Source organism: Anopheles aquasalis, chromosome 2 (genome assembly GCF_943734665.1).
Source record: "Anopheles aquasalis chromosome 2, idAnoAquaMG_Q_19, whole genome shotgun sequence".
Classification (NCBI taxonomy): Eukaryota; Metazoa; Arthropoda; class Insecta; order Diptera; family Culicidae; genus Anopheles; species Anopheles aquasalis.
In genome coordinates, this window is record NC_064877.1 from 17,792,757 (window position 1) to 17,817,500 (window position 24,744).

Here is a 24,744-nt window from a genome sequence, read left to right on the forward strand (position 1 = left end):
GCGTGCAAAGTCTTCTGCAGAAGATGCAGCAGCAGCAGCACAAGAAAACCATCTTATTTTCTCTAGCGAGCTATAAGGCCAAAGCAGTCAGTCAGTCAGTCAGTCCGTTGGTGCGCGGTTTGATGCATCTCAACAGCTTGGAAATTACGTCCATCTACCTGCACCGTGTGCGCGCCCGCCCTTGTGTATGCCGGGTTCCGAATGCAAAAATGTGCAATCACAAAAATTGCACTCTCTTCCCATCTTTCTACTTTCTGTGAGTCCCTCGGTCGAATATGCGGCAATCCACGTCCACATCAGCTGGCCCCCGATGCGGAGAATGATGTTTCCATTTGTCAAAAGCCCCCCGGTAGTCGGGCATCCGAGCAAGGGGAAGCTCTGGTTGACGCTAGGATTGAATTGGGGAAATCCGGAAGGCCACTTGATAGCGCGCACATACACTCTACTGCAGAGCGCACGACTGCGACGCGTTGCTTTGTGGGCGTAGAACATTGATCCAATGCTTAACAAGGATGATGAAATAGCGCCCCAGTATTTCCAGGCCACCGCACTCGATACAGGCACTGGTACAGGCCAGGCCAGGTTCTATCTGTGTGATCCGCGCATCTGTTTACCTGTCAAAATGGGTACGATAGCGTTTCTAACGGAAGGACTTATCGTAGGTCAAATATATGCAAAAGCAAAGAGTCAACGAGTCAAACGAGTGACAATTGGCGGTGCGGAGTGATTTCATCTCCTCCCTCGCATATTGTACCTTTTCGCTTGATGTTTTTTATCTACTTTTTTCTTCTGTTTCCCTCCATCAACAACGTTGTTGATCCGCTACTCGCGTTTCGCTGCTAGTGCTGCTGCAAAATACTATGAATTTTAATCATTTCAAGTTTCCGTCATTCGTCGTTTTGTTTTCTCATTCATTCACTGCTGCTGCTGCTGCTGTTGATGCTTGCACGGTTGAACGGTTTATAAGGATCGAGCCAAAGTCGCTCGTGATAAACAAGCGCCACTTGTTTACGGTCTCCGTTCTCGGTCGACACTGAGAAGTTCGTTTCCGTACGCTTCCGCCACCGGATAGTTCCGGCTCGCCATGGCATCGATATTATAATTAAAAATTGTGCTCCAGAAGGTACCGCCGTCTGGCAGTCTAGTGGCTAGCAACAGCAACCGGCTATGGCAATGAATTTCGACGCACGGAGGCACCGTGCTACTGCAACCTCACTCAAGTGAAATGATGATTTTTCGATTATCATTAACCAAACACAGCGGGTAATTGCCAGAACTTTGACGGTAGTCCCGTGCAGGCGGCTGACTGAGATTCGTAGCCAAAATGACTCGCTGGCAACACGACACACGACTTCAAAAGGTGACTGTAGATGGTAGAGCATGCGAATCAGCATATTCGTACCGTGACCGGCCCGTTGCCGGTTGGCTGTTGCACACGTCATCACCGACCTGTGTCAACCGTGAACCACCTTTCCGGTGAACGTCACTCTTGGTCTCGATAGCACCAGTGGGCGCTCGATCTTGATTCTTATCTGCAAGTAACCCACTTAGCACCGCCACGACTCGGTGGAATGGGCCTCTGAGTGCTGAGATCATCGCAGCCTCACCGCCAGGTAGATTATCTATTTTTGGACCTGAACCTGAACGGCCTTTATCTTAATGCCAGCTGGGCCCGGGGTATGATTTGCATATTCCATCTCCGACGGTCGATGGTGGTGCCGGTGCTGCTACTACAGTTACTACTGAACAGCGAGGAGACACAAGGAACCCGGTTACCGATGTCCCGTGGTGACGCTTTGATGAGATTTTTGGGCTCCAGTCCTCCCGGTGAGATGCCCTAAAGACCGGATCCTTTCCGGGCCATCCCCCATTTAGGGCCTGTCAACGAAAGGTCCCCGAGAACGGTCGGGGATGAAGGTTCAACACCTATCTGGGGTTCGTTGTGACAGAGTGGCAGCACATGGGGAATTGAAATCGGTGTCGTCCACACTATCTGGACAGCCTGCCAGCCAGCCAGCCAGGCAGCCAGCCTGCCAGCCAGCCAAAGCCAGAGAACCACTTAATGGTGTTGATTGTGATGAGGAGGAAATTTGCAATTACCTCCCGTCGCTGAGGCAAGCATTCTGGTGCAAAACGTAAACGTATTGAAGTGGACAATGGGGTCCACTATCGAACGGCTGATTGCCTTTCGCATGAAAGCAGCGGGCGAGTGAGATCGAGCTTTGTTTTTTTCCGCGACGATACAAAAAAAAAAGTTCTGGGCTAATGTACGTAATTGAAGGCAAACAATCGAGTGCGTTATTAGGGTTTATCAGGGGATCTAATCAGCCGATTGTTGATGGTAGATCGTGGGCAGAATGGAGGTTAATGATATTTACCTCCGGTCAGTTGGTGGTCCGGCTAGCCAGGTAACCAGATTTTATTATAGGAGAACACATGATTTGAAGCAGCGACGATAAAAGCTCCCATATCACTATGGACGTCGGTTTGTTAGTCCATCAAACCAAACACATATTTAGAGTTTATAGAAAATCCGATAAGTCACGGTAAGCCAGTTTTCCGGAAAGGATTAACAAATGGCGTACGGAGCGGAGGAGCGGATAGGAGAGCTCATAAATTATCAAACACCTTCCACGGCAGTGAGGAGAGAATGCACCCCGAAAGTGTTGTGCAACACTACATCCGGTCTCGTCCGCTGTCCGGTTATTTGGCTTGAGTGCTGGTGATGGGTGGGAAAAAGTTTCGAACGAACCGCAAACGTGAATCATTCATACTCAACATCATTTCGACATTGTTTTGTTGGGAAATTCGCCGCCTGTATCAGTTTGTGGCCAGTGTTTTTGTGCTATCTGGTTGTTATTACAGAAGAGAATTCTCGGAACACACGATGATTCGCATGGGAACGGACAATGGTTTTATGCAACCAGAATGGATTTTATAGTTTAGCTCCCATCGTGGTCGTGTAACGATAACAATTTGAAACAGGGATTTGTTTGTCAAATTTGAAAAGCTGAATTGGATTTACGATGGAGGGATCTGAAACGGAGCATTTGATTTGATATGTGAATCCATGGTACACCAGAAACGAACAGAAACAGCATCAAAAAATAATCAAAATAAATTTACAAAATAATTTAAACAATCTCTACAAAACGTTGACTCGCCGTAGGCTAGTTGCTTATGTTTTATGTTTTGTATAATTTCTTAATCGTTGACTTCATTGGAAAACATTACTTTTTTTACCTAAACAATTGAAACATTTTCCAGGATGGATGGAGGCGCCTAGCCGCTCGTAGAAAAAAAACGATAATTACTCATTTAGACGAGCGCTTTCTCATTAAAACGTGCGCAGTGTTTAAACGAGTAATAACTGTCATCTAATCTTCGCTTTATTGATTCAATTTCGAGATTGTACTTACCAAAACAATAAATGTTCCATTCGATTGAGACACAATTTCGGATGTAAATCAATTTCGGATGTAAATTTCGGTGTGCTTCGTTTGGTAAATCAAATCACTATCCTATGGTTGTACTTCAACAATATTTTGATGAGATCCACGATCTCCAGTCCAGACCAAACCAATAAATGCTCTAAGCCATAAAACACATCTTGCTTACACATCCTTCCTTAGGGGCTAGCACCTCTTGAGCGCATTCTGACAACCTGCCGATAACAACCACCGCGCACTTTCAATATGGAAAACCGTACGTACGCGGCAGCTACTTAAAATATTCCGTCTTTCTCTCCCTTTTTTCTCACTCCACCCGCTTCTCCTGTCAGCGGTCTTTATACATTTTACTGTTCACCGTTTTGTTGTACTGTCTCAAGCTCGCGCCATTCAATTTCTTCATTTTCCTTTTATCTTCGCTACACGTTCCGTAACACAATCATATACTTTATACAGCTTCCGGTGCTACCGTGCTACGAGAATGCAATTCGCATCAATTCAGTACGACATTCGAGGGTGCTTAATCGATTTTTTTTTATTCGCTCACCGTCTCGTTTAGTTCAATTTCAAATTGTACTTCCGCCCTCGCGGCTTTCGCTGCTCCTATTCTTTCTCCAACAACACAGAACCGTTCCATTTGACATCCACCGTTGATGCGAAAGTGAGACCTTCCGGTTGAATTATCATTTCTCGCGAAAATGTCCCCGGATCGTGTAGCCGACGGTGCCCCGGGATGGGCAAACCAATTGAACGCTTCCTCGTTCGTTGTCCGACCGGTTGTCGTGGAGCGTAGCTGCGGAAAGAGGGGGGGGGGATAAAAACCGAAAAGCGGAAATGCTCAGTCATGGTTCATTTCGGAATCAGTGCACTCTCTTTTCTCGATTACTGGCGCGCTACAACCCGAGGGCACAAACTATCCCGTTGATCTATACGTGTCTCTCATTTTAAACGGTAGCACCGCTGCAACGAATTGCTTTTATCTCAAGTAAGTTCAGCTTCCTAAAATGATGTGCTTTTCTTCAACATCAAACACATCACGCGAATTCAATCTCTGTCTCTTTCTTTGGTTTCCCTTTGAGTGATCCAATTACATCCCGGATAGTAATTATCCAGCGGAAACACGTAGCAAACAAATCGAGTGTCTTGAAAGCATTTTAATTATTCCAAAATCAGTTCGGAGAGCAGATTGACAGCAACACAATCCTCCGTTAGTGTGAGGAGCGGAACATAAAGAGGAAAAGCTTCTCTCCCGTCACATCCACTTCCAGCTTTTCCAGCTGCCAACGCGCTCATGATAGTAATTCGATATGCTCGCTCCAACGCAAAGTAGAAAACGGAGTAATGTCGAGTCTCATTAAGCGACTGCATACAGAAGACGCAACCGCAACCGGTAATGAGACGAAGTGAATAGAATCCAGAGGTCGTGGAGCGGTTACCTACATGAAATGATCATCCAGATAGTTAGTGAGTGAATTCAGATATCACGTCGGAACCGCCAGCATTACACCGGCAAACCCAGACTGTTGAGCCCAAACCGACAAGACATTTCCATTTCCACCTCATCCAAGCGGTTCATCGGTCCCGGAGCGCCGCTTGGAAATCGATCGCCAACGGGCCACACGCAATTACCGGTCTGGCGTTGCTCTCCGGCGTGGTATCTCGTTAACACTGTGGTTACTAAGATCGTTGCCTGTGACAGTAGTTCGTTCTGTATAAGGGCCACAGAACGTTTTTCTTTTTTTTTTTTTGGGTTGCAAATACGGTGCGTAGTAGGCCACGATTGAAAGTAGTAAAGATGGCGGAAAGACAGGCCCCCGGGATGCGGGATTTTACAATCCATGTGGTTGTGTCCTGGAGACGCAGGACAGAAAAAAAGGGAAAAGTAGGGCAAGTGGCATCCGAAAAAAAATATCTACAACACCCTTACGCACACCAACACACGCTCTGTAACATGGTCGCAAATCCTGTGGCTTCACCGTTCCGGTTGGTCGCTTCTGCAGCACATCGTTTGGAGTTGATTGGATTGGGTGCGAGCGAAAGAGCGAAGCGTTCTGGTGTGGTTTCGTCATCGTTGACCGGAAGATGGATTTCCACCAAAAACATTTCACACTTTTCACAGCTCCCCCCACCCCTAGGCAATCTCTGCCATAGTTTGTGGTGCGTAAAGAATGAAGCAACACAACTTACCGTTAGCCTGCAGCCCGTGCAAAGTCTCTTGCTGCGTTGTTGGCCGATCGTCCAAGGCTGGAGCAGCTGCTGGTGGTGCTGGCGGTGATGGACGCTCCACACCACGCAACCCATCGGCATCCGTTCCTTAATCGTACTGCGGATGTCAGGAGAATTCGTGGCTGTTGGAGGAGCTGTGCTTCAGTTCGGTCGAATTGTGATTCAGGTGCAGGAAGTTGATGGACTGCAGTTCGGCCATGTCACCGGTGATGGTGGCAGTGGCACCGGTGCTGGTGGCGACGACACAGGAACCACCCGTCCCTGGGCCCTGCTTGTTGTCACCGTTGCTGGTCGCGTTCTCTATCACGTTCACGCTCAGATGGACTGGCCGGGGCATCCCGGTACGCATCCGGTACTCTTCCGTGCTCGGTGGCCGCCATCGCACCGACACGGACCGCTGCCGATCTGCCGGGAGGGAGAGACAGAGAGACAGAGAGACAGAGAGAGAGAGACGAAGAGGTCAAGCAAGCTTCGGAGCGTTTCGTTCGGCGGTTTACCGCTTCACACGATCATCGTTTCAAAAAAATCCTTGGCACCGTTGGACTGACGGTTTGACGATGAATTGGTTGGTTCGTTTCCCTCTTTTTTTTTTATATGCACATTCAATACATTTTTATGTTCGTTTTGATTTCCGGTTCCTGTTCAGCCGTTGGCGCTTCCCTCCCTTCTCTGCCATTTCGTGTTATCCAATCTCACGGTTATGAGTGAGTTATGGGCTCACGGGCCTATCTGGTTAACTCCGGGGGCGGGTGTCCGCTGTGTTGGATCCCGCTTCTGGCCAGTGCCTTTCATCGGCTGGTTCGGTATTTTGATATTCTTTTCTACTCTTGGGTTCCAAGGATGAATCGAAGGAGGCTTGCTTTTTTTAGGTTCTACTTTTCTTCTCAGATTTCTATGCGGCCTGCTTAGAATGATTAATGATGCGGTTCCGGCAACCCAGGGTACCGGCTATCGATTAAACGTGGTCACTGGGAAGACGAAGCAGTTTTCTGATGAGAAAATCTGTCCCGACACAACATGGCGGGTGCTTTAAGGTTCTTGTAAAAAAAGGTGTGCCTATTATCGGGCTTCAAAAAGGAAGGAGGGAACGCGTGCGATCAACCTTGAACAAAGCTAATATTAAACCGGATGGATGAGGGGCAATTTATTATATTTTTTGGTTATCGAATAGCAGTGCTCTGCTAAACGTGTTGAGCAATCGATTATCTGCTTTTACTAATACAGGCTTCTGCTGCGTGATAGGCACGAAGCAACTTGTTTGTTCTTTCAGAAACGTTTTTCTGATGCCTTCAGGTTCTCGCTGAGCTTTGCATCTTATTCCATAAGAAGCAATGCCTATGTTCTCCAGTTCTGTGCAGTAATTTTCGGAAAATAGAAACTTTCTCGAATATTGCCACTGGATAAGGTGACGCTTTACAATCGAAACACGTGCCTCGCATCCAATTACTACGAAGTCTGATCCCTTGATAACTGAAGTCGTGGAATAGGTCAATCGATTAGTCTTTCCCTTGATGGCACCAATAACCGATGGGTTCATAAATAGTTTTAAACAACAATTTAAGAAGTACAATTCAACCTTTAACCGGCAAGCTCCTCCAAAGCGATCCTCATTCTGCATTCAGTAACAAACTCTCACCTTATACTCAATTATTCAATAAGTATCTTCACTCCGGAGCCATTCTTGGGTTTCGAGCAGGGTTGGGGACCTACAATATTAGTTGCACCTTCCTTAAATCGACATCAACCTCCAGCCAAACGCAGCGAAGCAGCGCTCGGAATCACTTAGTCGGAAAAGAAACTTCAACAACGGACACTAAATTCCCGGTGAAAAGGATTGATGAAAAGAAGAAGAGAAAGAAAAATACTCCCAAAATACCAGTAACACACTCCACTTGGGACCGTCTGCTCCGTTAGCCAAGCGATGCCGATAGAATGTGCCAACATGGCACTTCGTTCGATTCCCGCGGGAGTGATCCCTTCGCAGTCCCTTGGGATTCCTTGGGAAGAGCAAAAAAATGGGGGAGGGTGGAGAGGTATGCCAGTGTGTGTTGGAATGGCAAAAAAAAGGGAAGTGCCATCTTTTTCACCAGACTTTCGATGTTTGCTGCCATCCTATGTTGACCTCTCTCCCGCCCCCCGTTTTGGGAGCCAAATTTTCCAGCAATTGCACTAAGACATTGGGAATTTATCGGAAGTCCAGTTCGTAGTTCAACTGTCCTGCCTTCGCCCATCGACCCCCCTCAAAAAGGGCGTGCCTTCGGACAGTAGCTGACCTGTTAGGTTCGCCTCCTTACGTTTTGGGTTGCATACGGCCGGGATTCTCGGAATTGTTTTCTCGATAAATTTGCCCGTTCGCTCGGCTGCCCCCGGGACGAAACTTTCCTATTGACCGGTGCGCTCGGACCGTTATCAACTATCCCAAAAACTACGCTCATAACTAGTGAAGTCTTCCGGCACATTTTATTAGGACAGCGATCGTTCGTCAACCATGTCTACGTGCTTCACCCGAGCAGCTAAAGCCAGCCAGCTCTCTGCTTTATCCACTATCTGTCCTTTGATATCGAACGATATTTCAAAATCGTATTACTGTTTATCCGACTGGAAATTGGTACTGCGAGGAGGAGGTTTTTTTGGTCCAGTGCACCCTATCTGATTTGCTGCTGTACTCACACGATCGATACCGGCCAAGCTCGGAGTTGGAGTTTTTGTTCAGCAGCACACCCTGCTGGACACCGTCCGGCATTCGCGAGTTAATAAACTGCAGACAGCAGAAGCAGATTATTTCCTGGAAGTACACCCTGAACCTGCGAAGTTGGCGCAGAAGAGCAAAAAAAAAGAAAGGGACATTGAGCATCTCTTGCTATCTCTCTCTCTCTCTATCTATCGTCGATTACCACGAATGATACCTACCGGCCGTTCATCCAGTAGTAGATGATGGGATTAACCATCGCGTTGGACATCGCCAGCCAGTAGAAGCCCAGGTATAGCTGCTGAACGTAGCTGGATGAAGTCATCTGATTGTTGTGGTACGCGTAGACGAAAAACAAATGATACGGCAGCCAGCAGATGGCGAATATCGTCACCACGATGATGAACATCCGCACTACCTGAGAAGAACAAGAACAGCATCAGTGATGGCGGTGGTTTAAGCGCATCCTTTTCATAGAAGATTAGAGACCAAAATTTCGCTTTTATATCCTTCCGGGAACGCGCCAAGCAAAGAAGGATTCTTAGATGTCTGCTCCAATCTCTTGATTGTAGCTACGCTACCAGACAAGTTGTTTTCGGCCAATTGCCAATGGGGTTATCATGAAAGGGATTGCTTACAGAATGCTAGAACAAACCGGTGGGAGGGTTTTGTTTTGCAAAAATTGACGAACAGATAGCGAGAAACATTCCTTTGCGATTTCAAGGAAGGGCAACGCTGGTGAACATCTGACGGATTGACAAATTTGAACAATCAAACAATGATGTATGCGTACAAGATAATAACAATTCTTTTTATAGACGATTTTGCAGACGGTTCCACACCACCGAACACAACATACTATAAACAATGATAGCAAATCGCAATCGAGCGCGGTTTTCCTGGAAATAGGTCAACGCCGTCAGTGCCGTAATTTAGAATGACTGTTCCGCGTGCTGCCACTTCGAGGCAGCAGGCGATGCTTCAACAACAACACAAAATATCACCCAGCCTGCTGTTGGTACAAATTTACAATGACTCCCATAATTTGCTTGCTTGCTCGACTGTCCGTGGTTGACACGTGCCAGCAGCCAAACAAGCAGCCCTATCAGTGAACCAGCGAGTCTTATCAGTCGCTTGTTTTCAGGGAGGGGAGTGAGACGGTACACGGAGGCATGGTGCCAATTTTCCACGCATTTCTGCCGCGTAAAAAGGGCGTTTGTAAAAAGCTCGCGCGGCGTGGCGATGGCGTCACACTCTGACACTCCCGTTTCTATTTTCATCCCTACACGCTGCTATCATATCCGGCGCTACTACGGACTATTAAGTGGCGCGTGAGAGAATGTTCTACCCGGATCGCCCTTTCCACATGGTTGCGAACGAGCAAAGTGTTGGTGCAATGTGAACGGAGCCGAGGAGAGAGGGAAATATAAATAAAAAAGGAAAACTAAACTGTGGCGGTACGTTTAGGAGAAGCCACACCGTGAACCATGGAAAGGATAGGGTGCAGAACCTCGAAAGAGAGCATCAATGCGTAGCGCGCGCGGCTGGGAAACACTTTTCGTAATGCAACGACACTGAAGGTTGGTGGCTGGCACTTGGCCCATATATGAGACTAATTTCCGTACGAAATCCATTAGCAAGGACCATTTGCCTTCCGGTAGCGGATCTACTGGTGAGAGAGTGAGTGAAAAAAAGAATTCTGACACTCGGTAGTAACGATATGAGAGGAATTTGTAGAGCATTGAAGCGCTTGAAGAACGGAAATGAAGCTTTAACATTTGGACATTAATATGCAAAAGAGAGAAGCAGTATTATTCATCAAATGAAGGCTACAGTTGAGGAACAGTTCCTAGATCCTTTTCCAGAAAGATGCCCCTTTTTGCTAGCATATCATGGTAATAGAGATAATTAAAGAGAAATACAAAGGTTAAAGCCTTCTCGCCACCATCATGATGATGATACTTTATGTGTCGAGCAGCTGAGGGACTCATCCCATTTGCTTATTGCTACGTTGAAGCGTGCGCTCCGTTGCTACCGCAGACATCGTTCTAGTAACTCAAGCTTCATCCGTTGGATTGGATTTCCATTTCTCTAATGCATCGCTCGTAGTGAAATAATCCCAGCCCTCGCGGTAGGAGATCATAATTAGAAACTATGAGGCGTCAGCTGTGCGCCACTTGAAGCAATTCCAACTTCTGTTCCCAGCCCTTCCGACCTTGATACATCTCCAGGGACACTCTACCTATTGTCTCACGGCCACCCGGAGGCTTTGCACGTGGTGCTCACGCTACTAACGAAAGTTTACGATAAGTACTAAATGAATCTCACTCTGTGCCATCCTAGCGACATCTTGTATAAGTAGCTCGATCATGATGCCGGTGGGCGTTCAGTGGGGTACGTGCTCCCCAGGGTGGCAAATACCTGTGCACCGTAATTTTTGTGACGATAATACGAGCTGGCAGTACATACACATAACCGTGCAACTCTCTCGTACGCCATAACCCTCAAACCGGTGACGCATAACTTTGGCAAGTTTGGCAGGTAACAAATAGAGGCCTAGAGTCTAGCCGTCCGGGGACAATGGTACCCCTGGAGCAACTCCTGTCCCGAACGCAAATGTCTCATCTTTCTCTATGGACAGAACTTTATCTATTGTTAGTAGTAGAAGCAGCAGCAGCAACGCTCATAAAGTAGAGAAGAAATACTTCCGGAAAACCTCTCCGTTGGGAATGTTGATGCTGCTGCTGCTGCTAGGGCGAACTGACAGCTGAGGCATCCAGCAAACGAGCGCTGGGCAGAAAGTTTTGCTTTACGAGCATGTCCTTCCAATATTAATAGTGCCAAGGGGATGCAGCCACTTCGGTCGTACCTTATGCTCCGGCGAAGGCGGAACTGTGGGTCAAGTTACAATCAGAATTCATTCACTGGAGTAGGAGTTGCAGTCAAGCAAATTTAAGCAATAACTTTGGCATCAGAAGGCTGTGAAGACGGACTAATTGTTCGTTTTGCGAATAGATAAACACTTTAATTGCACATATTTAACTTAACTAACTTATTGATTAACCTTTTACTACAATCCCTTAAGCAGGGTCTCATTCAAATGATGGAGTATGAGAACTCTGCGTTATTCTGCGATTTTAAATTTCTATTAAAACCCCCTGAAACTACCGGTTACCTGGCGCCTCCATCATCGGACCAGTTGTGGATTTGCCTTTACCTCTCTGGCCACAAAAGGCGGCACTAATTCGACATTAAACTTTTGTTTGCTCAAATAGCAAACCCAAAACCACACACCATCAAAGGAAAGTTTGTAGATCAATTTGTAACCTCCCAGAAGCGATGCATTCCTGCTCGTCTACCTTCCCTGCAACATCTGCTACACAAACACCCTTAAAGTGCTTCCATCAATCTCCTGAACATTCCAGCTGCTCTCGTGCTAACCCTTAGTGCTCGCTTCGCCCGTAACGATTCATTAAATTGTCGAAAACTAGATAAATCGGTTCGTTCGCCTCTCGCCCATTGCCATTAAAGCATGGCAACAAATTTACTGCAGGTAAACTGCACTCCCGGTCGTTCCCTGGGTGCTTCATCTGCGCTTGAAATATGTAGCCTGCGTTGCGAACGAGCTGACAGACACAATTAACCAACGACTGTGAAGCCATCAAGCATCGGCGTCAGCGAAAGCGAAACGCACGGAATCGATTGCCAGAATGTTGAAATACGAACATTCCAGAAAAAAATAATCCACGTTCGCTCCCGTTTTGATAGAACCGACGTAGCATACTTTGTAGCAGTGGAACTTTTTCCTGTAGGAGGGTTTTACGAGTAATGAAAAAAGTTTTTTGTTTTTCTGGGAAACCCTTTTTTGAATTTTTATTCATGCTCTTTGCCCCTTGTTCAGTGGGGGGATGATTCGGATGATTCTATTTATCCTGTTGCGCCATTGTTGTTTACGAATGAGTTGTTTGGTTAAAAGGCGTTCATTGCTTTCTATTTGTGAAGGGAAACTCCCTGGTTTGGGCTGGGGGGGTTGGAATACCTTGTCATTTACATTATTCATAAACTGTCTGGTGGTGCGATGCAATTGTGATCATCTTGTTAAAACAATTCCAGAAGTGTATTTGTCTCATTGCCTGCGGTTGCCGGTTGCGGTTAAAGCGAGTTGTAAACAAACCAAGCAGCATCGTATCGTGTATAAAGTGCGTTCCATCAAAGCAACCCAGAGCAGAGAGCAAAAGAACAAGCCACACGCACAGAAGGCCATGAAGTGTATAAACAAATGTTTCGCCAAGAGGCGAACCGTATGGTACATCGAATCTGTCACCGTCTGGCCTTCCTATTCAGTAGACCTTGTCGCCTGGCCTTCCTGGAACTGGGGCCCTGGGTCCCAAAGCCTGCAGCCATCCTTTCGATCACAGCCGACGCTTCGTTTGCACAAACAGGGCGTTCCCGGGCAACCAACTGGTTGTGTCCGGCCAGTGTCTCCGGTCTCAGATCCTGAGCTAATAACTGTCAGCAGTTCTGCGCGAGGAATGGCACTCGAGATACGATAACTGGGCCGGTTAGCCTTGAGGAATGTGGAGGCTGTAAGGACGAGTTCTGCCACACATATTCTGCTCTCCACGTCACAAACTCTATTCTTCTTCGAGACCGAAATACGCTGACCGACGGACAACTGTCAGCTTCGAGACGTACCGATGGATGTTCCCAGTATTTTCTAAACCCACCGCCACCAATCCTGTTCCCTATGCTCTGCTCCTTCGTACACTTTGCCCTTGTAAGCTGTCCTCTGCACACTTATCTACACGGCTGGACTGATGGTAAGGAAAAGAAACCCATTTACGCCATCTTTTGTGCCTCGATTACCCACCGGGACTGCCCAGGATGCTCCCTCGTCCTCCTCAGTAAATGACAACCTCGAGCTTGAAATCCATCCCGGCGGGTAAATATGATTGATAGAGATGAAGAGTCAATTTGTTTTGTCAGTTTCCATCCACTGTGGTTACTGATTTAGCAAATTTACAGTTCACTCCTAGCTTCCTAAAGTCCGGGTGATGGTGCGTAGATGATGAGATGGTGGCCACTAGCACGTTTAGGAAGCACCACTGTTCGGTGTTCGCCCGTGAAGCCGGTGTTACTGATTCCATTTATCTCACTTCTTACAGCCACGCTGCGTTGGCGAGAAAAGTTCACATCGCGCTGTAATCTGGCAGTATCATCCTCGGCCAAACCGAAACCGAGATCGAGAGAGAGAGAGACTGACTAGTGGAGCCCATTGATTAACGAGGCGGTCTACAATGTTGTTCTTCCTGGAAATGTTGTCCCGACCAGGAAGGGCCAGATTCCGGGTGTAATTTGATTTCGGAAATGAATCACTCCTCTGGGCAGCTCTACCAGGAGCGTCTACCGGATGGATGACAGATAGGAGTGCCGAGGGATTCGCCGAGACCCTTTGTAGCGAGTGGCGCTCGACGACATCGGACATCTCGCTGACTGAGAGAGAGAGAGAGAGATTGCCCTGAAGGAGATTTGTTCTCAGCCAATTTACTTCTCGTAAGGTTCTGGATGATCCGGCAGCCCTAGGGTGGGACAACATGGAAATCAGCTTAAAACCGTAGTGCGTATTGACGCACTTCATCGTGAGTAACCTTCCAGGAAACATCGCTATCAAACACGCGTTGCACGCTCGGTTAGCGCTAGAGACCGGTGCTTACGTCACCGGAGGATATCTGAGTTCCGGGAATTTGTGGACAACTGCCAAATGTCTAGTAGCCGCCATGTTTTGTGTAGCTTTTTTGTGACGATTTGATTTCAAAAACCGCTCTTTACTCTCGCTCTGAAACATGCATATTCCAAGCTTAAACTTCACACCTCATAAATAGTTTATGAAACACGCACGTAACATTTGCACTTTACGGCCCCCGAGCCGTGGTCAATATTGAAATTGATTACACCCACCGGCAACGTTTCAATTGGAGGATGAAATTAAAATTAAAATTTTATGTGCAAACCACCCAAGGGTCAGCGTACATCGTTTGATTTGGACTGGCCCGTTTTTTACTACCTCCAGGGCGTCCGTCCGGCCGCAAACAAACAAAAGTCCGTTCAGTGGAAGGGGAATTAAAGATTTTATTATCTCAAACAGGAAGCGGAAGCAGGTTGCAGGGGTGGGAAACGCAAATGTTCCCCTCCGTTCATCGGGTTTTCCAGGATAACGATCCCTACGTGGAACTGAACTGAACGATACGGCTCATTAAAATTACAATGGATCGGTGGTGTTCTCCTGCTCCAAAAGCTTCATTCTTCCATTCAATCGAACACCTTCGAACGGCCATTATGTAACGGAATGGGGTCATTTGCCTGGCAAAGCAAAACTTAATTAGAAGACAAAGCTGATTTCAGAGGCAGAGTATTCTTGATAGCAGATGCTTATTGCTGCAAACGCTTAAAGTTGAATACTTACTAATTCCATTTTGAATGCACTACAATCACGAACCTATCCCCGCGGCCCCGGGCTTCAAGGCACTTGGCACTTGGTCAAAAACAAACAATCCGACCTTTTTGGGGGACTTCACTTCTTCCCTTCGACTTTCGCTCTTCTCTCAAAAAAGTTCCTGCTGGGCGATTCGAGCAACTTCCGTTCCGGTCAGTTATACCATCGTGCATCGGCCCTTCTGCTTGACAGTAAAGAGCGTTGAAATGTAATTTGTTGCGCATGAAAGAATGAAAGAGACGAGCATGGACTGGGCAAGTGTTTCATAATGGCGATAATGAACCACTGATTGGACCGACAGCATCCAGCACTGGACTGCAGTTGGACCGAAGCGACTTACCTTCTTTTTCGATTTCATCGACTCCAGCTGCCGCTCGGTGTGCTCGCCTATCGAGCGGCTACCCCACAGTTCCCGGCCCATCAGCGAGTAGCAGACGATCATGATGAGCATCGGGATACCGTAGGTGAGTATCAGGAACACCAGGTTGTAGCTACGAAAAGAGAGATGATAAGCGAACAAAACAGTGAGTGCACCAGCCGGTCGGTCGGCTAATTGAGTTATTTTGTGAATGTGTTCCATATTCCTAATTGAACACCGGGACCGACGGTGACGGTAGCACCCTCTTCCAACGAACGATAAGCTGCCTGCCTGGTGGGTTTTAGTGGCTCTAAGCAGTCTCCAGGGACGCCTCGATAACTGATTGCTGGGCATGGGGCATAGTATGTGCCAGTCACCGGGTACTGGAATGAATTTTGCCGACGTAAGTGTTTCCACGTGTTATTCGATTTTTCCTGACGATCGCTGAACGTGAGTTTATTGAGTTATTGGGGTGGGATAGCACAGGGCGCGCACGTGTGTGTTTGACCGTTTCTCCTGAAAAGTTATCTCGCTTCTGTGAGCTTTATTGAATCATCAGTGCATGGGATGTGCGCCGTGGACCGTAGATAGATGTTTCCATGCCAGGTAAAACCGTTAACCTTCCGAAATTGTTTCGCTGCTTTTAGTACCGTTTTGGTGCGCAAACACCTCTCGCAAACATTAACATTTCGTGCACTGGCCGACACTGCATTTGTAATAACTCTCATTTAATCATCTAGCAATTTATTTCCATTTCCAAACTTCAGAAACAATCCCGGCTCTCTCTCTCTCTCTGATGGAATGGACTGTGTCCGAAGCTTCAGACTCGAAATTTTCACCAAACCTTCCGGCCAGTCGGCGTGGATGCTGCACAGTAACTTTTGCTGACACTTTACGGACGGCGCTCCACCGGGGTGGAGCAGCAGCGCCCGCAGCAGATTGGAGACTTCATTACACGATTCGCTGCCAGCCTTTCCTTGCAGCTGATGACATTTTCAATTAAACCATTCTTCTTACATCCGCCACTGGCACGACAGTAGCCCGTTTCCGGTCTCCGGTTTCCTGGTTTGGTTTGGTAATTAGTGTCGCAGAGCTTTTAGTGACGATTATTCAATTTGCTGCCAGCTGCGACGCACCGTCACCTTCGCAGGGCGCAGTAGAGGCGAATAATGAAGTGGCCTTGCTCTGTGGGAGCACGAGGCCATAGTTTTACACCCGAGATTGGTTGGCTACCACTTTTCATAACTCATTAATTCGTGGTTTCATTTTCGCGCAGTATTAGCAGCATTCTGCTGATCTTTCTGTTGCATATTTTCATTCAAGGATTTGCTCAAAAAGTTTAACTTCTGCTTTTGACTATCTTTGACGTTTGTAGAACTTATCAATTACTTCTATAAAGGGGTTGGTTATGAAAAATATGAGCGATAACACACAACTAGCGAACGAATCGCACCAAAAAGGCCATGTGTTCGTTCCATTAACTCACAACGGAATAGCTACGTGCGTCGGAAGAAATCATAACATCCGGAAATTTTTCCTTTCCACTGAATGGCGGAAATGGGAATTTGAATCGAATCGCCCACCGTGAAAAGATAACAAATTCTCGAAGCAAGAAATCTAAAGACAAAGGACGTGGGTTTTCCACGCCTAAGAACACATCCGGCGGAAGTTCCTTTCTGGCGAGCAAACCTTGTGTACGCACTGGACCGGCATTGAAATGACCGGACACACGGACACTCTGCATTGTTACGTTTTGTTTGACGTATACGGCGCAATCAGTGACCGCGCTCGCTTGCAAAGAGGGAAATCAGACGAAGAAAGGTACTCGCAAAAGACAAACAAAAGCCATTTTTGGTCGCTGCTACCATGCAAGAAGCTGGATAGAATGTTTTTCTAGCAACAAAGGTTTCAAAATCGTTCTACTGGTCCCAGAAGTTGTAGCGTTAAAGCTCCCAACATGCTTATGTATTCAACATTTCGGTTTAATCCACCACATCAGTTGGAGCTGAAAACGATCAATAACCACGATGACATAAAAAACCACGCAAAATCTCGTGTTAAGCTGGAACAGATTTTACTGACCACATCAATTGCCACATCAAAAGCGGCACTTGAACGTCAGGCATTTCGAGAATTGTCCTGTACCGCACGACCAGAACCAGTACCAATCGATTGTCCCAACGAAATGATCCATAATTGAAAGGCTATTATGCAAACAGACGTGACATCAACGTTCATTTCCGCTGGATTGTTGGATGCCAATCCAATTTTAAAGTCAAAACAGACCCCGCAAAACCAAGAGGCCAATATGCATGAGGACCACTCGCGCAAACTGCGCACCATTCCAGTGCAAATAATATTCCCGTACAACAGCAACATCATAAGCCGATCATAATGAACCACCACTCAAGCGGTGCCTTTCTGTGGCTACAACTCTGACGTCCGGCTTCGCACACTTGAGGCGGTATCGTGTTCCGCTGAAGGATCCACTTTGCTTACGATACGCAGACTCTCGCGCGTAGGACTATCATAGCCGTCGTCACAAAGTACTAGTAGCGCCAAAGAATGGCAACTTTTCTGCAACTTTCTACAACCACCGGTGGTCGTGCGCGACCGTGGTTTGCGGTAACTTTCGTCAGTCTAATGACCACAGCATTCCACTCACGTACCGCACCACGCTCTGCACACTCTGCATGCAATTTTGCTCCATCACTGCCAAAGACCAATGCAAAGTGTCGGAACAAGTTCGAGGGAATGCGCGAGACAACCAGCTCAAAGACAATTTCGAATTTGCTGATTGCATCCGCCACCATCCGGTTTTGCTGATGATGATGGTTGACGTGTCGCACTACTCTCGTAATACTTTGATTTTTCTTTTCTAGTTTCTCTGAGCCAGTTTTGGTGGCCGAAATCATGCCACGTGCCGCTGGGCTGTCGATCCGGTGGCAATTCTAAATTGGATTAGCTGTCACAGTTCCACTCTTTTCCCCCGCAAACAACAGCATACCGGACCAAAAGAAGATGCAAAAAAGTCCATCATGGATTGGGAAAAAATGGCAAATGATTGAGTCCAGTGAAAGGGATTCCAGTTCTGATCAACTTTCGATCCGCATCAACCGTGGACGGATGGATGGTGATGTTATGCTTCAACAATCACATCAATCATAGGTGGAATCAACAGGCGAAAGCGTCATTCGTGCGACCGGTTCCGGTGCTAGCGTTCATCTTAGCGACACCTTCCTGCGTCAACGATAACTCATTCCAGCAGCTGCTGGCACATCCATATTCGGCGAACTAATCGACAGCCGTTCAATCACGCAATCCGAGTTCCAACGTAATGGTTGTGTCGCTGTAGCACGCAATAAGTTGAATATCAGGTTTGTACAGCTTCGTTGCCTCGAATGTCTCAAAATCGACGATTCAACATATGGGCAAGTAAAGGAAAACAATGGTGCTTTTGAAGGTAAAACCGGTACCGAAAATAGCTGATGAGTTACGTAAAGCTCCATTCGTTTCATTAGCGTCTCGGAGCCATGCCAGAGCGGAGCGGGAATTGAATTCCGAGGTTTGTCTTACGGAATCGGAAACAAAATTACATCGCCCACGAAACCGAACCGTGGTCGCGTTCACGGTCTCGCTTCCGTGCCCACACATCACATCATCTCACCAGTGAATGGAGCTTGTGGATGGATAAGGGATTTTTATTCAATTAACGTCGACATACATGGCTGATCCATTTCAGCTTGGATTCCCCCTTTTCCTGTTTGGATCTGTAGGAAAGTAGCAACAGTACGTGGAGTACCCGGAGCTCCACGGTGCGTAGTGGATGTTCTCCCAAAGGAAAACAAACGGGGAGTTTGGTTTCCGGTGAGAACATCTTGCCACACCGGTCATTTCACATTCGAATTCCCCTGGACTGGCGGATCGTGAAACCATTTGATGAGATCTATGTCCTAGGCTCAGTGACGGAGTAACACTATTTGCAATGCCGCCACCACCGTCACCATCTTTGAGCGGCATATAGGGTAGGCGGTGCGTTTCTGTGGAAACACGGTAATCCACTTCGAGCACCCGCTCGTTGCTCGTTGCTCCAGCCTCGCGAACCAAGCAACCTAACCTCACTAGAGTAGCCAGATTCAATTATGGGCGAGGATTACGATGTGGCACGACTCCGTAATGGGCTCCTAACGGCTCTCTGTCATTAGGACCAAAAATAGGGCCGTTGAAGCCCGTTCATTGCCCCCCCCCCCCCATCGGTGGGGCTGTCTGTGGCCGTGTCTTACTCACCTTACTTTGCCAGCCAATTCCGATTTACAGTCGCGCGCTTCCGCGCTAAGACGCTTACCGGTGCCATTGTGCCTGAATTCCGTTACATGCAGCCGCCGACAGCCAAAGATGTCAATCAACTCAGTCTCCATTATATACACCGCTCCCTAGCATCCATCATTATCATCATCATCATCTGCACGATCTGATCAGAGCGCTCGGTTCTGCTTCGATGGAAATTCGAAATCCAAACAGCAAGTAACCCGGTTCCAGGTATTCGGGAGCTGTGGTTCATGTTAACGTTCTGTCACTTTCACCACCTCCGCCGGAGGTGGAAAATTATGAAACCGGAGCTCGTTCGCTGGGAGAGGGTGCGAGTGACCGTGGCACATCACTCACCGCAGCTCACCGGAATGTCTGCACCTTTTCACTTGTTCAAATGGAACTGTGTTGAACAATCCGAATCAATACCTCTCGATGCTTTAGGGTGATGCTTTAGGGTTTTGGGATACCGCTAGGTGATGTTAACCGTATTGATTCATGGATATCCCCATAGGATCCGGGTAGAGCGAGCCGTCGGTTTGTTCGCTCACACTAATTCGCACATCCAATGGGATTCTGTTCAGTAAAAGCCGCAAGAACTTTGCACAGTCCGCTGGGGACGAGTTCGCCTGCCAGTCGCCGAATTTATTTCGCTCGAAAACTTTAAACCACACGAGATAAAGTTGCCCATTCTTATGCTGTAGCTTGTTGCTGGTTTTTGGGGCATGGTAAACTGACCAACGGAAACTTTTCAACCCCTACCTCTCTCTTTTTCTCTCCTCTATTCATATCCTTCCTCCAAAGAAACTTTAACTTTAACTTGGATTGTATTGGCGCGTTCTACCGCACACCGCATGTGTCGATCGCGACCGAACCGCGACCAGTAGACAAATTCAATTACGAGTTTCGCGAGTTATGATTTAAACGCGAACCGTTTTTGGGAGAGACTGAGCCTTACCTCCGTTTCAAATCACAATAAATTTGGATTCGGGGTTTCGAGAATTTGGAAAATTTGCTTTTTGGAACCCCACCGGGAGTTGGGGCGCCGGAACGAGCGCTTACAAGGATTCCCTTCCTGACACCCCCATCTGGCACGCTCGTAGCCCCGTGAATCGCCCACGAAACGATAGCTAGTGACAGCTTTCTTTCCGTTTTTTTTTTTGCGATTGTGTACGTGCCGGTCCTTTCCGCTCGGATCCTATTCCACGCGAAAAGAAGAACGCTCAAAACGCTGGCTGGTGATGGCAAGAAGGCACCGGACATTCCACCCCCCCCCCCCCCCCCACGGCGGCATTTCGTACAAATGTTTCCAGCTCAATGGTGCTCACGCGTTTCGCGAGACGCGCCCTTTGGCGGAAGGAATTTGAATGGCTCGGTACGGTGCCGCCTGTCGTCGTGTTGAACATGAATTATCATAAAGTTGGTCTGGGCTCGCGGACGCGTCTTGAGTGGCATCCGCGTTCCGCCCATTGTTAGCCGGTCCATTGTTCGCGCTGTGGTGTGGAGAGGATGAAGACGAACGGCACTACCCCCTTACCTGCCAGACTTTTGCTAATTTCTAATTTATGTTTTCAATTTTCCATCCAGTCCAGCCACCCTGGTGAACGGAATGGTGGCCCGGGAACCCGGGGAAAAGCCACAAAGCTCCAGCAAAGCAACACTTACATGTAGTCTGCCATCGAAGTCGGATAGCGGCCATCGGGCCATAGCATGTAGCACACGGTACGTGTTTTCCCGTTGTTGTAGCTGCGATGGTGAAGTTTTCCCGTTTAGTTTATGTTTTTGTTTGCCGAAAAGAAAAAGCAAATGTTTCCCAAAGTTACTCGGTATGTTGCGACGGGGAGACTCCGGTTTCGCTATCGGTTATCGGCAGTATCGCTTACCGCTTTGTCATCACAGTCGAGTACATCAGGCACGGTGCAGCAAGGACGCAGCTCAACGCCCAGATGATCAGCAGAAAAATCCGAGCCTTCTTCCGTGACGTCCGATGGCGCAGCGGGTGCACTATCGCAATATACCTGAAAGCAAACAGACGCAGAAGGAGGAGAGGTGGTGAGCCACAGGAAACGCGGTTCAAAATCAAACAAGCTTCAAGAACACCGTGAGACATCAGATACTGGATCACGTAAAATGGTCGCTGGTGGAGTCAGGTTGTCTAAGGGGAGCGTTTATCTTTCACTCGGTGTTTCGGGTTTCAAAGTCGAGTGCATCTCGTTCGAGCTTGCAGGTAAACGGGTACGCTGAGGAAGCTGCTGCTGTTTGAACGGAACTTGGCAGCATTCTTTCTTTCAAACTATTCGAATCCGTTTTAAGAGGTTTAATAACAATTTTGCTAGTCATGTGTAATGGGATATGGAATTGATATATTCGCTTTTATATAATCAGCTGTTAGTGTTTTTAGAGTAAAACAGATTCAAATGGTCACAACGTTATCGACTGCGTGATGTGGATAAATGAAATATGCTACAGCATGCGTGTACATATAAGTTTCCACAAGCATCGCTCTCCAAGTTTTTTCGAATGCTGGCTTCAAAATATCGATTTACCACTTGTTTGCTCTGACCATGGAAAAATGAAGCTTTGTGATTTTGAAATTAGCAACACTTGCAGTTCAATTTGTAGTATCGTGCGATACGTGCTGTTTGATCAATTTGTCACCAATCCAAACCAATCAAATGTTTCGTGCACACCAACCAACATGAAACGGAGCTCTCTACAAAAGCTAGCTGTTAATGAAACATACATTTTTCAATCGAAAGCTCTCTAATTTTCGTTTAAATTCGAACACCAACAAGGAAAGAGCGATTTCTACCATTCAAAATCGAATTCGATTCCGATCCAATCGAATTCTAAAGTTGTTTGTGTTTGCAGTGATGTAGTGACGTACTTGTGGTGGCAGTTTTCTCCGATCCCGAGATGTCGGCATCAATGCTTCGTCCAACCACTACCTCAGATCAATCAAATGGTCACAAAAACAGCGATGAAGAGAGAGATAAAGCGAGCCACGGAGTCTCGATGGTGGAGAGGGAAAGAGCCTCCTATTCTGTTTGTGTGGCGCACACCGTCATACGTCATCAATCCGCTGAAGCGACGACTGAAGCAACGAATCAAACGTTTTTCTTGTAAAGAATTTCAATCAACGTGTTTGATAAACTGCTATTGCTGCTGATGATGATGCTGCTGTTCGTAGTAGCCCGTGGCTGTCAACTTTTGAAAGACACCTGCCAAGAGCAACACAAACCTAGCACCTCAACATGCCTTCCACTTTTCCATTCACCGTCAACGCCACCGTCGTTCCTTGGCAACGGCGAACGGACGTTGAGCGGAAGTACCGCACGGAACATTCGCGTGAGTGAGATTCTGATTTCGTGAAGCCATTGAACCCGCTCGGCGAGACACTGCGGCCGGCCACAACTGAGCCGATAAATCGGTCGCTACACACAGCCAGCGGTGCCCCAAAAACCACATCTTGCGTCAGTTTGGTGGACGTTCAAAGGCGTTGACGTTGTTTTTCGTCTCCGGCAAAGAGCTCAACCATGACCTAGACGTGATGCTGCGATACGCATTTTCGAGTGCCGAGAGTGCGGTCACGGAACCAGTGCCGTCGTCGTCGTCGTCGTCGGGCGCCCTGCTCACCGCACGAGATGTTAATGAACTTGAGATTATCAGACCCATCCGTCGTTCGGAGCAAGTACACCGATAACGTGCCGCTGAGTAGCGAGTTTTATCGGGTTTTTGAGGTTAGGCACGGCGATGGTGCGTAACGCGTAGAGCTCCAAAAAGGCGTAATGGTTCACCATCGAGCTTCCTCGCATTGGAGTAGTCCTCGAGACCGCCGTCTTTGCCACTATAAAAGGTCGATGGTTCTACGAATCGTTTGGCACATTGTGCAGCAAGTGGCTGGTGTCGGTGACGGTACGACGCAGCGTCATTAGTTGTCTAGTGAGTGTGACACTGGGCTAACCGTCGGTTGAATCCGCTAACAGGATGCCGTTCGATAAGAAGCATTTGCTGCTGCTACTGGACCGTCCCCGGGAGCCCGTGTTCATGGGCAAGGGTCGGGTCGTGTTCGATGTGCCGGATAACTACCTGACCGACCGGTACCGACCGATTGGCCCCGAGATCCAGAACCGTTTCGGTGAGAATGCGGAGGAGCGCGTTACGGTCCGCAGTATCGCCCTGCCGGATCTGCGCATCCCGATGTCGCTCGGGCGCCAGGAGCAGTTCTCGCTCTTCATACCACGTCACCGAAAGATTGCCGCACGGCTGATTGACATCTTCATGGGTAAGTGAGGCTTCCGACAGAGCCCCGTCCTGCCGTGTTTCGAGGCAAATGCAAGGCGGGTGCTTTCTAAAGTGTCGTTTGATATTGTGACAATCGCAGTTGGCCGTGGATGTCATGGCATCGCCCGCGCGCGCGCGCGCACACAGGACAATTCGAGGCAGGTAGACGATGGTCGGATACGTTGTGAACTGAACCACGAATGCTGACCCCCCGGTGGGACGTGTTACTTTGGCCAACGCTGTCAGCCAATGTCACGTGTTCAGGACATGGGACAAGGGGTTTGGGGGATTCGCCTAACCATCAAAGGTGGAACTGTCAGCTCACCATACTCGTGCCTACTCTGACGTAAACATGTTGTGGGTTATTCTTGGATTCCTTTTTCCGTTGTTTTGCGCTTTCCACGAAAATCACTCAAACATGTTTCAATCCATTTTTAATATCCAACGGATATTGCTGTCGCACAGTGATAACGAACCGGGGCATGTGAGCCACACATGCACACATACACTCGCACACACTTTCATGTGCGCGCCTTATCGTCAGTCACCGCAGACCGCCACACTCGGCGCCGGAGGACTCCGGTTTTGACTTCACTTCAAGGGCTTTCTTCATTTGCCCATAAAATCTAATCTTTCATCCTGCCTTCCTGCCTTCCTGCCTTCTTCTGCTCCAGCTCCAGACGGGGCGCACAGGAAACACCCACGATGTCGATAACGGTTGTCTCAACGGTGCCGACAATCGATACTCGTTCGTGGAATGAAGTGCCGTGCCATATCCCGGAGCGCCTGTCAAATTGCTTCATTGTCAAGGCGTCGCACGATAGCAAGCAATAGTCCCGGGGAAAGGTGGCAAAACGGGGAAGTGGTGCAAGTAGCGTATGATAGGTCCGGGGTGGCCAGTAAATTATGCACTCGATCCGGCCCAACGAGCCAACGG

General features: G+C 47.9%; 2 protein-coding genes across 2 annotated transcripts in view; one reads left to right on the plus strand and one right to left on the minus strand.

The window, feature by feature from the left end:
• Window positions 1-3,637: 3,637 nt before the first annotated feature.
• Window positions 3,638-24,744, minus strand: part of LOC126572866 (tachykinin-like peptides receptor 86C) — a 35,264-nt gene continuing 14,157 nt past the window's right edge. The window contains exons 4-10 of the mRNA XM_050232560.1: window positions 21,407-21,541; window positions 21,189-21,269; window positions 15,198-15,348; window positions 8,586-8,782; window positions 8,346-8,479; window positions 5,637-6,080; window positions 3,638-4,242 (exon numbers count right to left, since the gene is read on the minus strand). Of these exons, the coding sequence (XP_050088517.1) occupies window positions 5,782-6,080; window positions 8,346-8,479; window positions 8,586-8,782; window positions 15,198-15,348; window positions 21,189-21,269; window positions 21,407-21,541 (997 nt within the window). The 3' untranslated portion in view covers window positions 3,638-4,242; window positions 5,637-5,781. The remainder of the gene's footprint in view (window positions 4,243-5,636; window positions 6,081-8,345; window positions 8,480-8,585; window positions 8,783-15,197; window positions 15,349-21,188; window positions 21,270-21,406; window positions 21,542-24,744) is intronic.
• Window positions 23,511-24,744, plus strand: part of LOC126572865 (phenoloxidase 2-like) — a 6,857-nt gene continuing 5,623 nt past the window's right edge. The window contains exon 1 of the mRNA XM_050232559.1: window positions 23,511-23,808. Within this exon, the coding sequence (XP_050088516.1) occupies window positions 23,511-23,808 (298 nt within the window). The remainder of the gene's footprint in view (window positions 23,809-24,744) is intronic.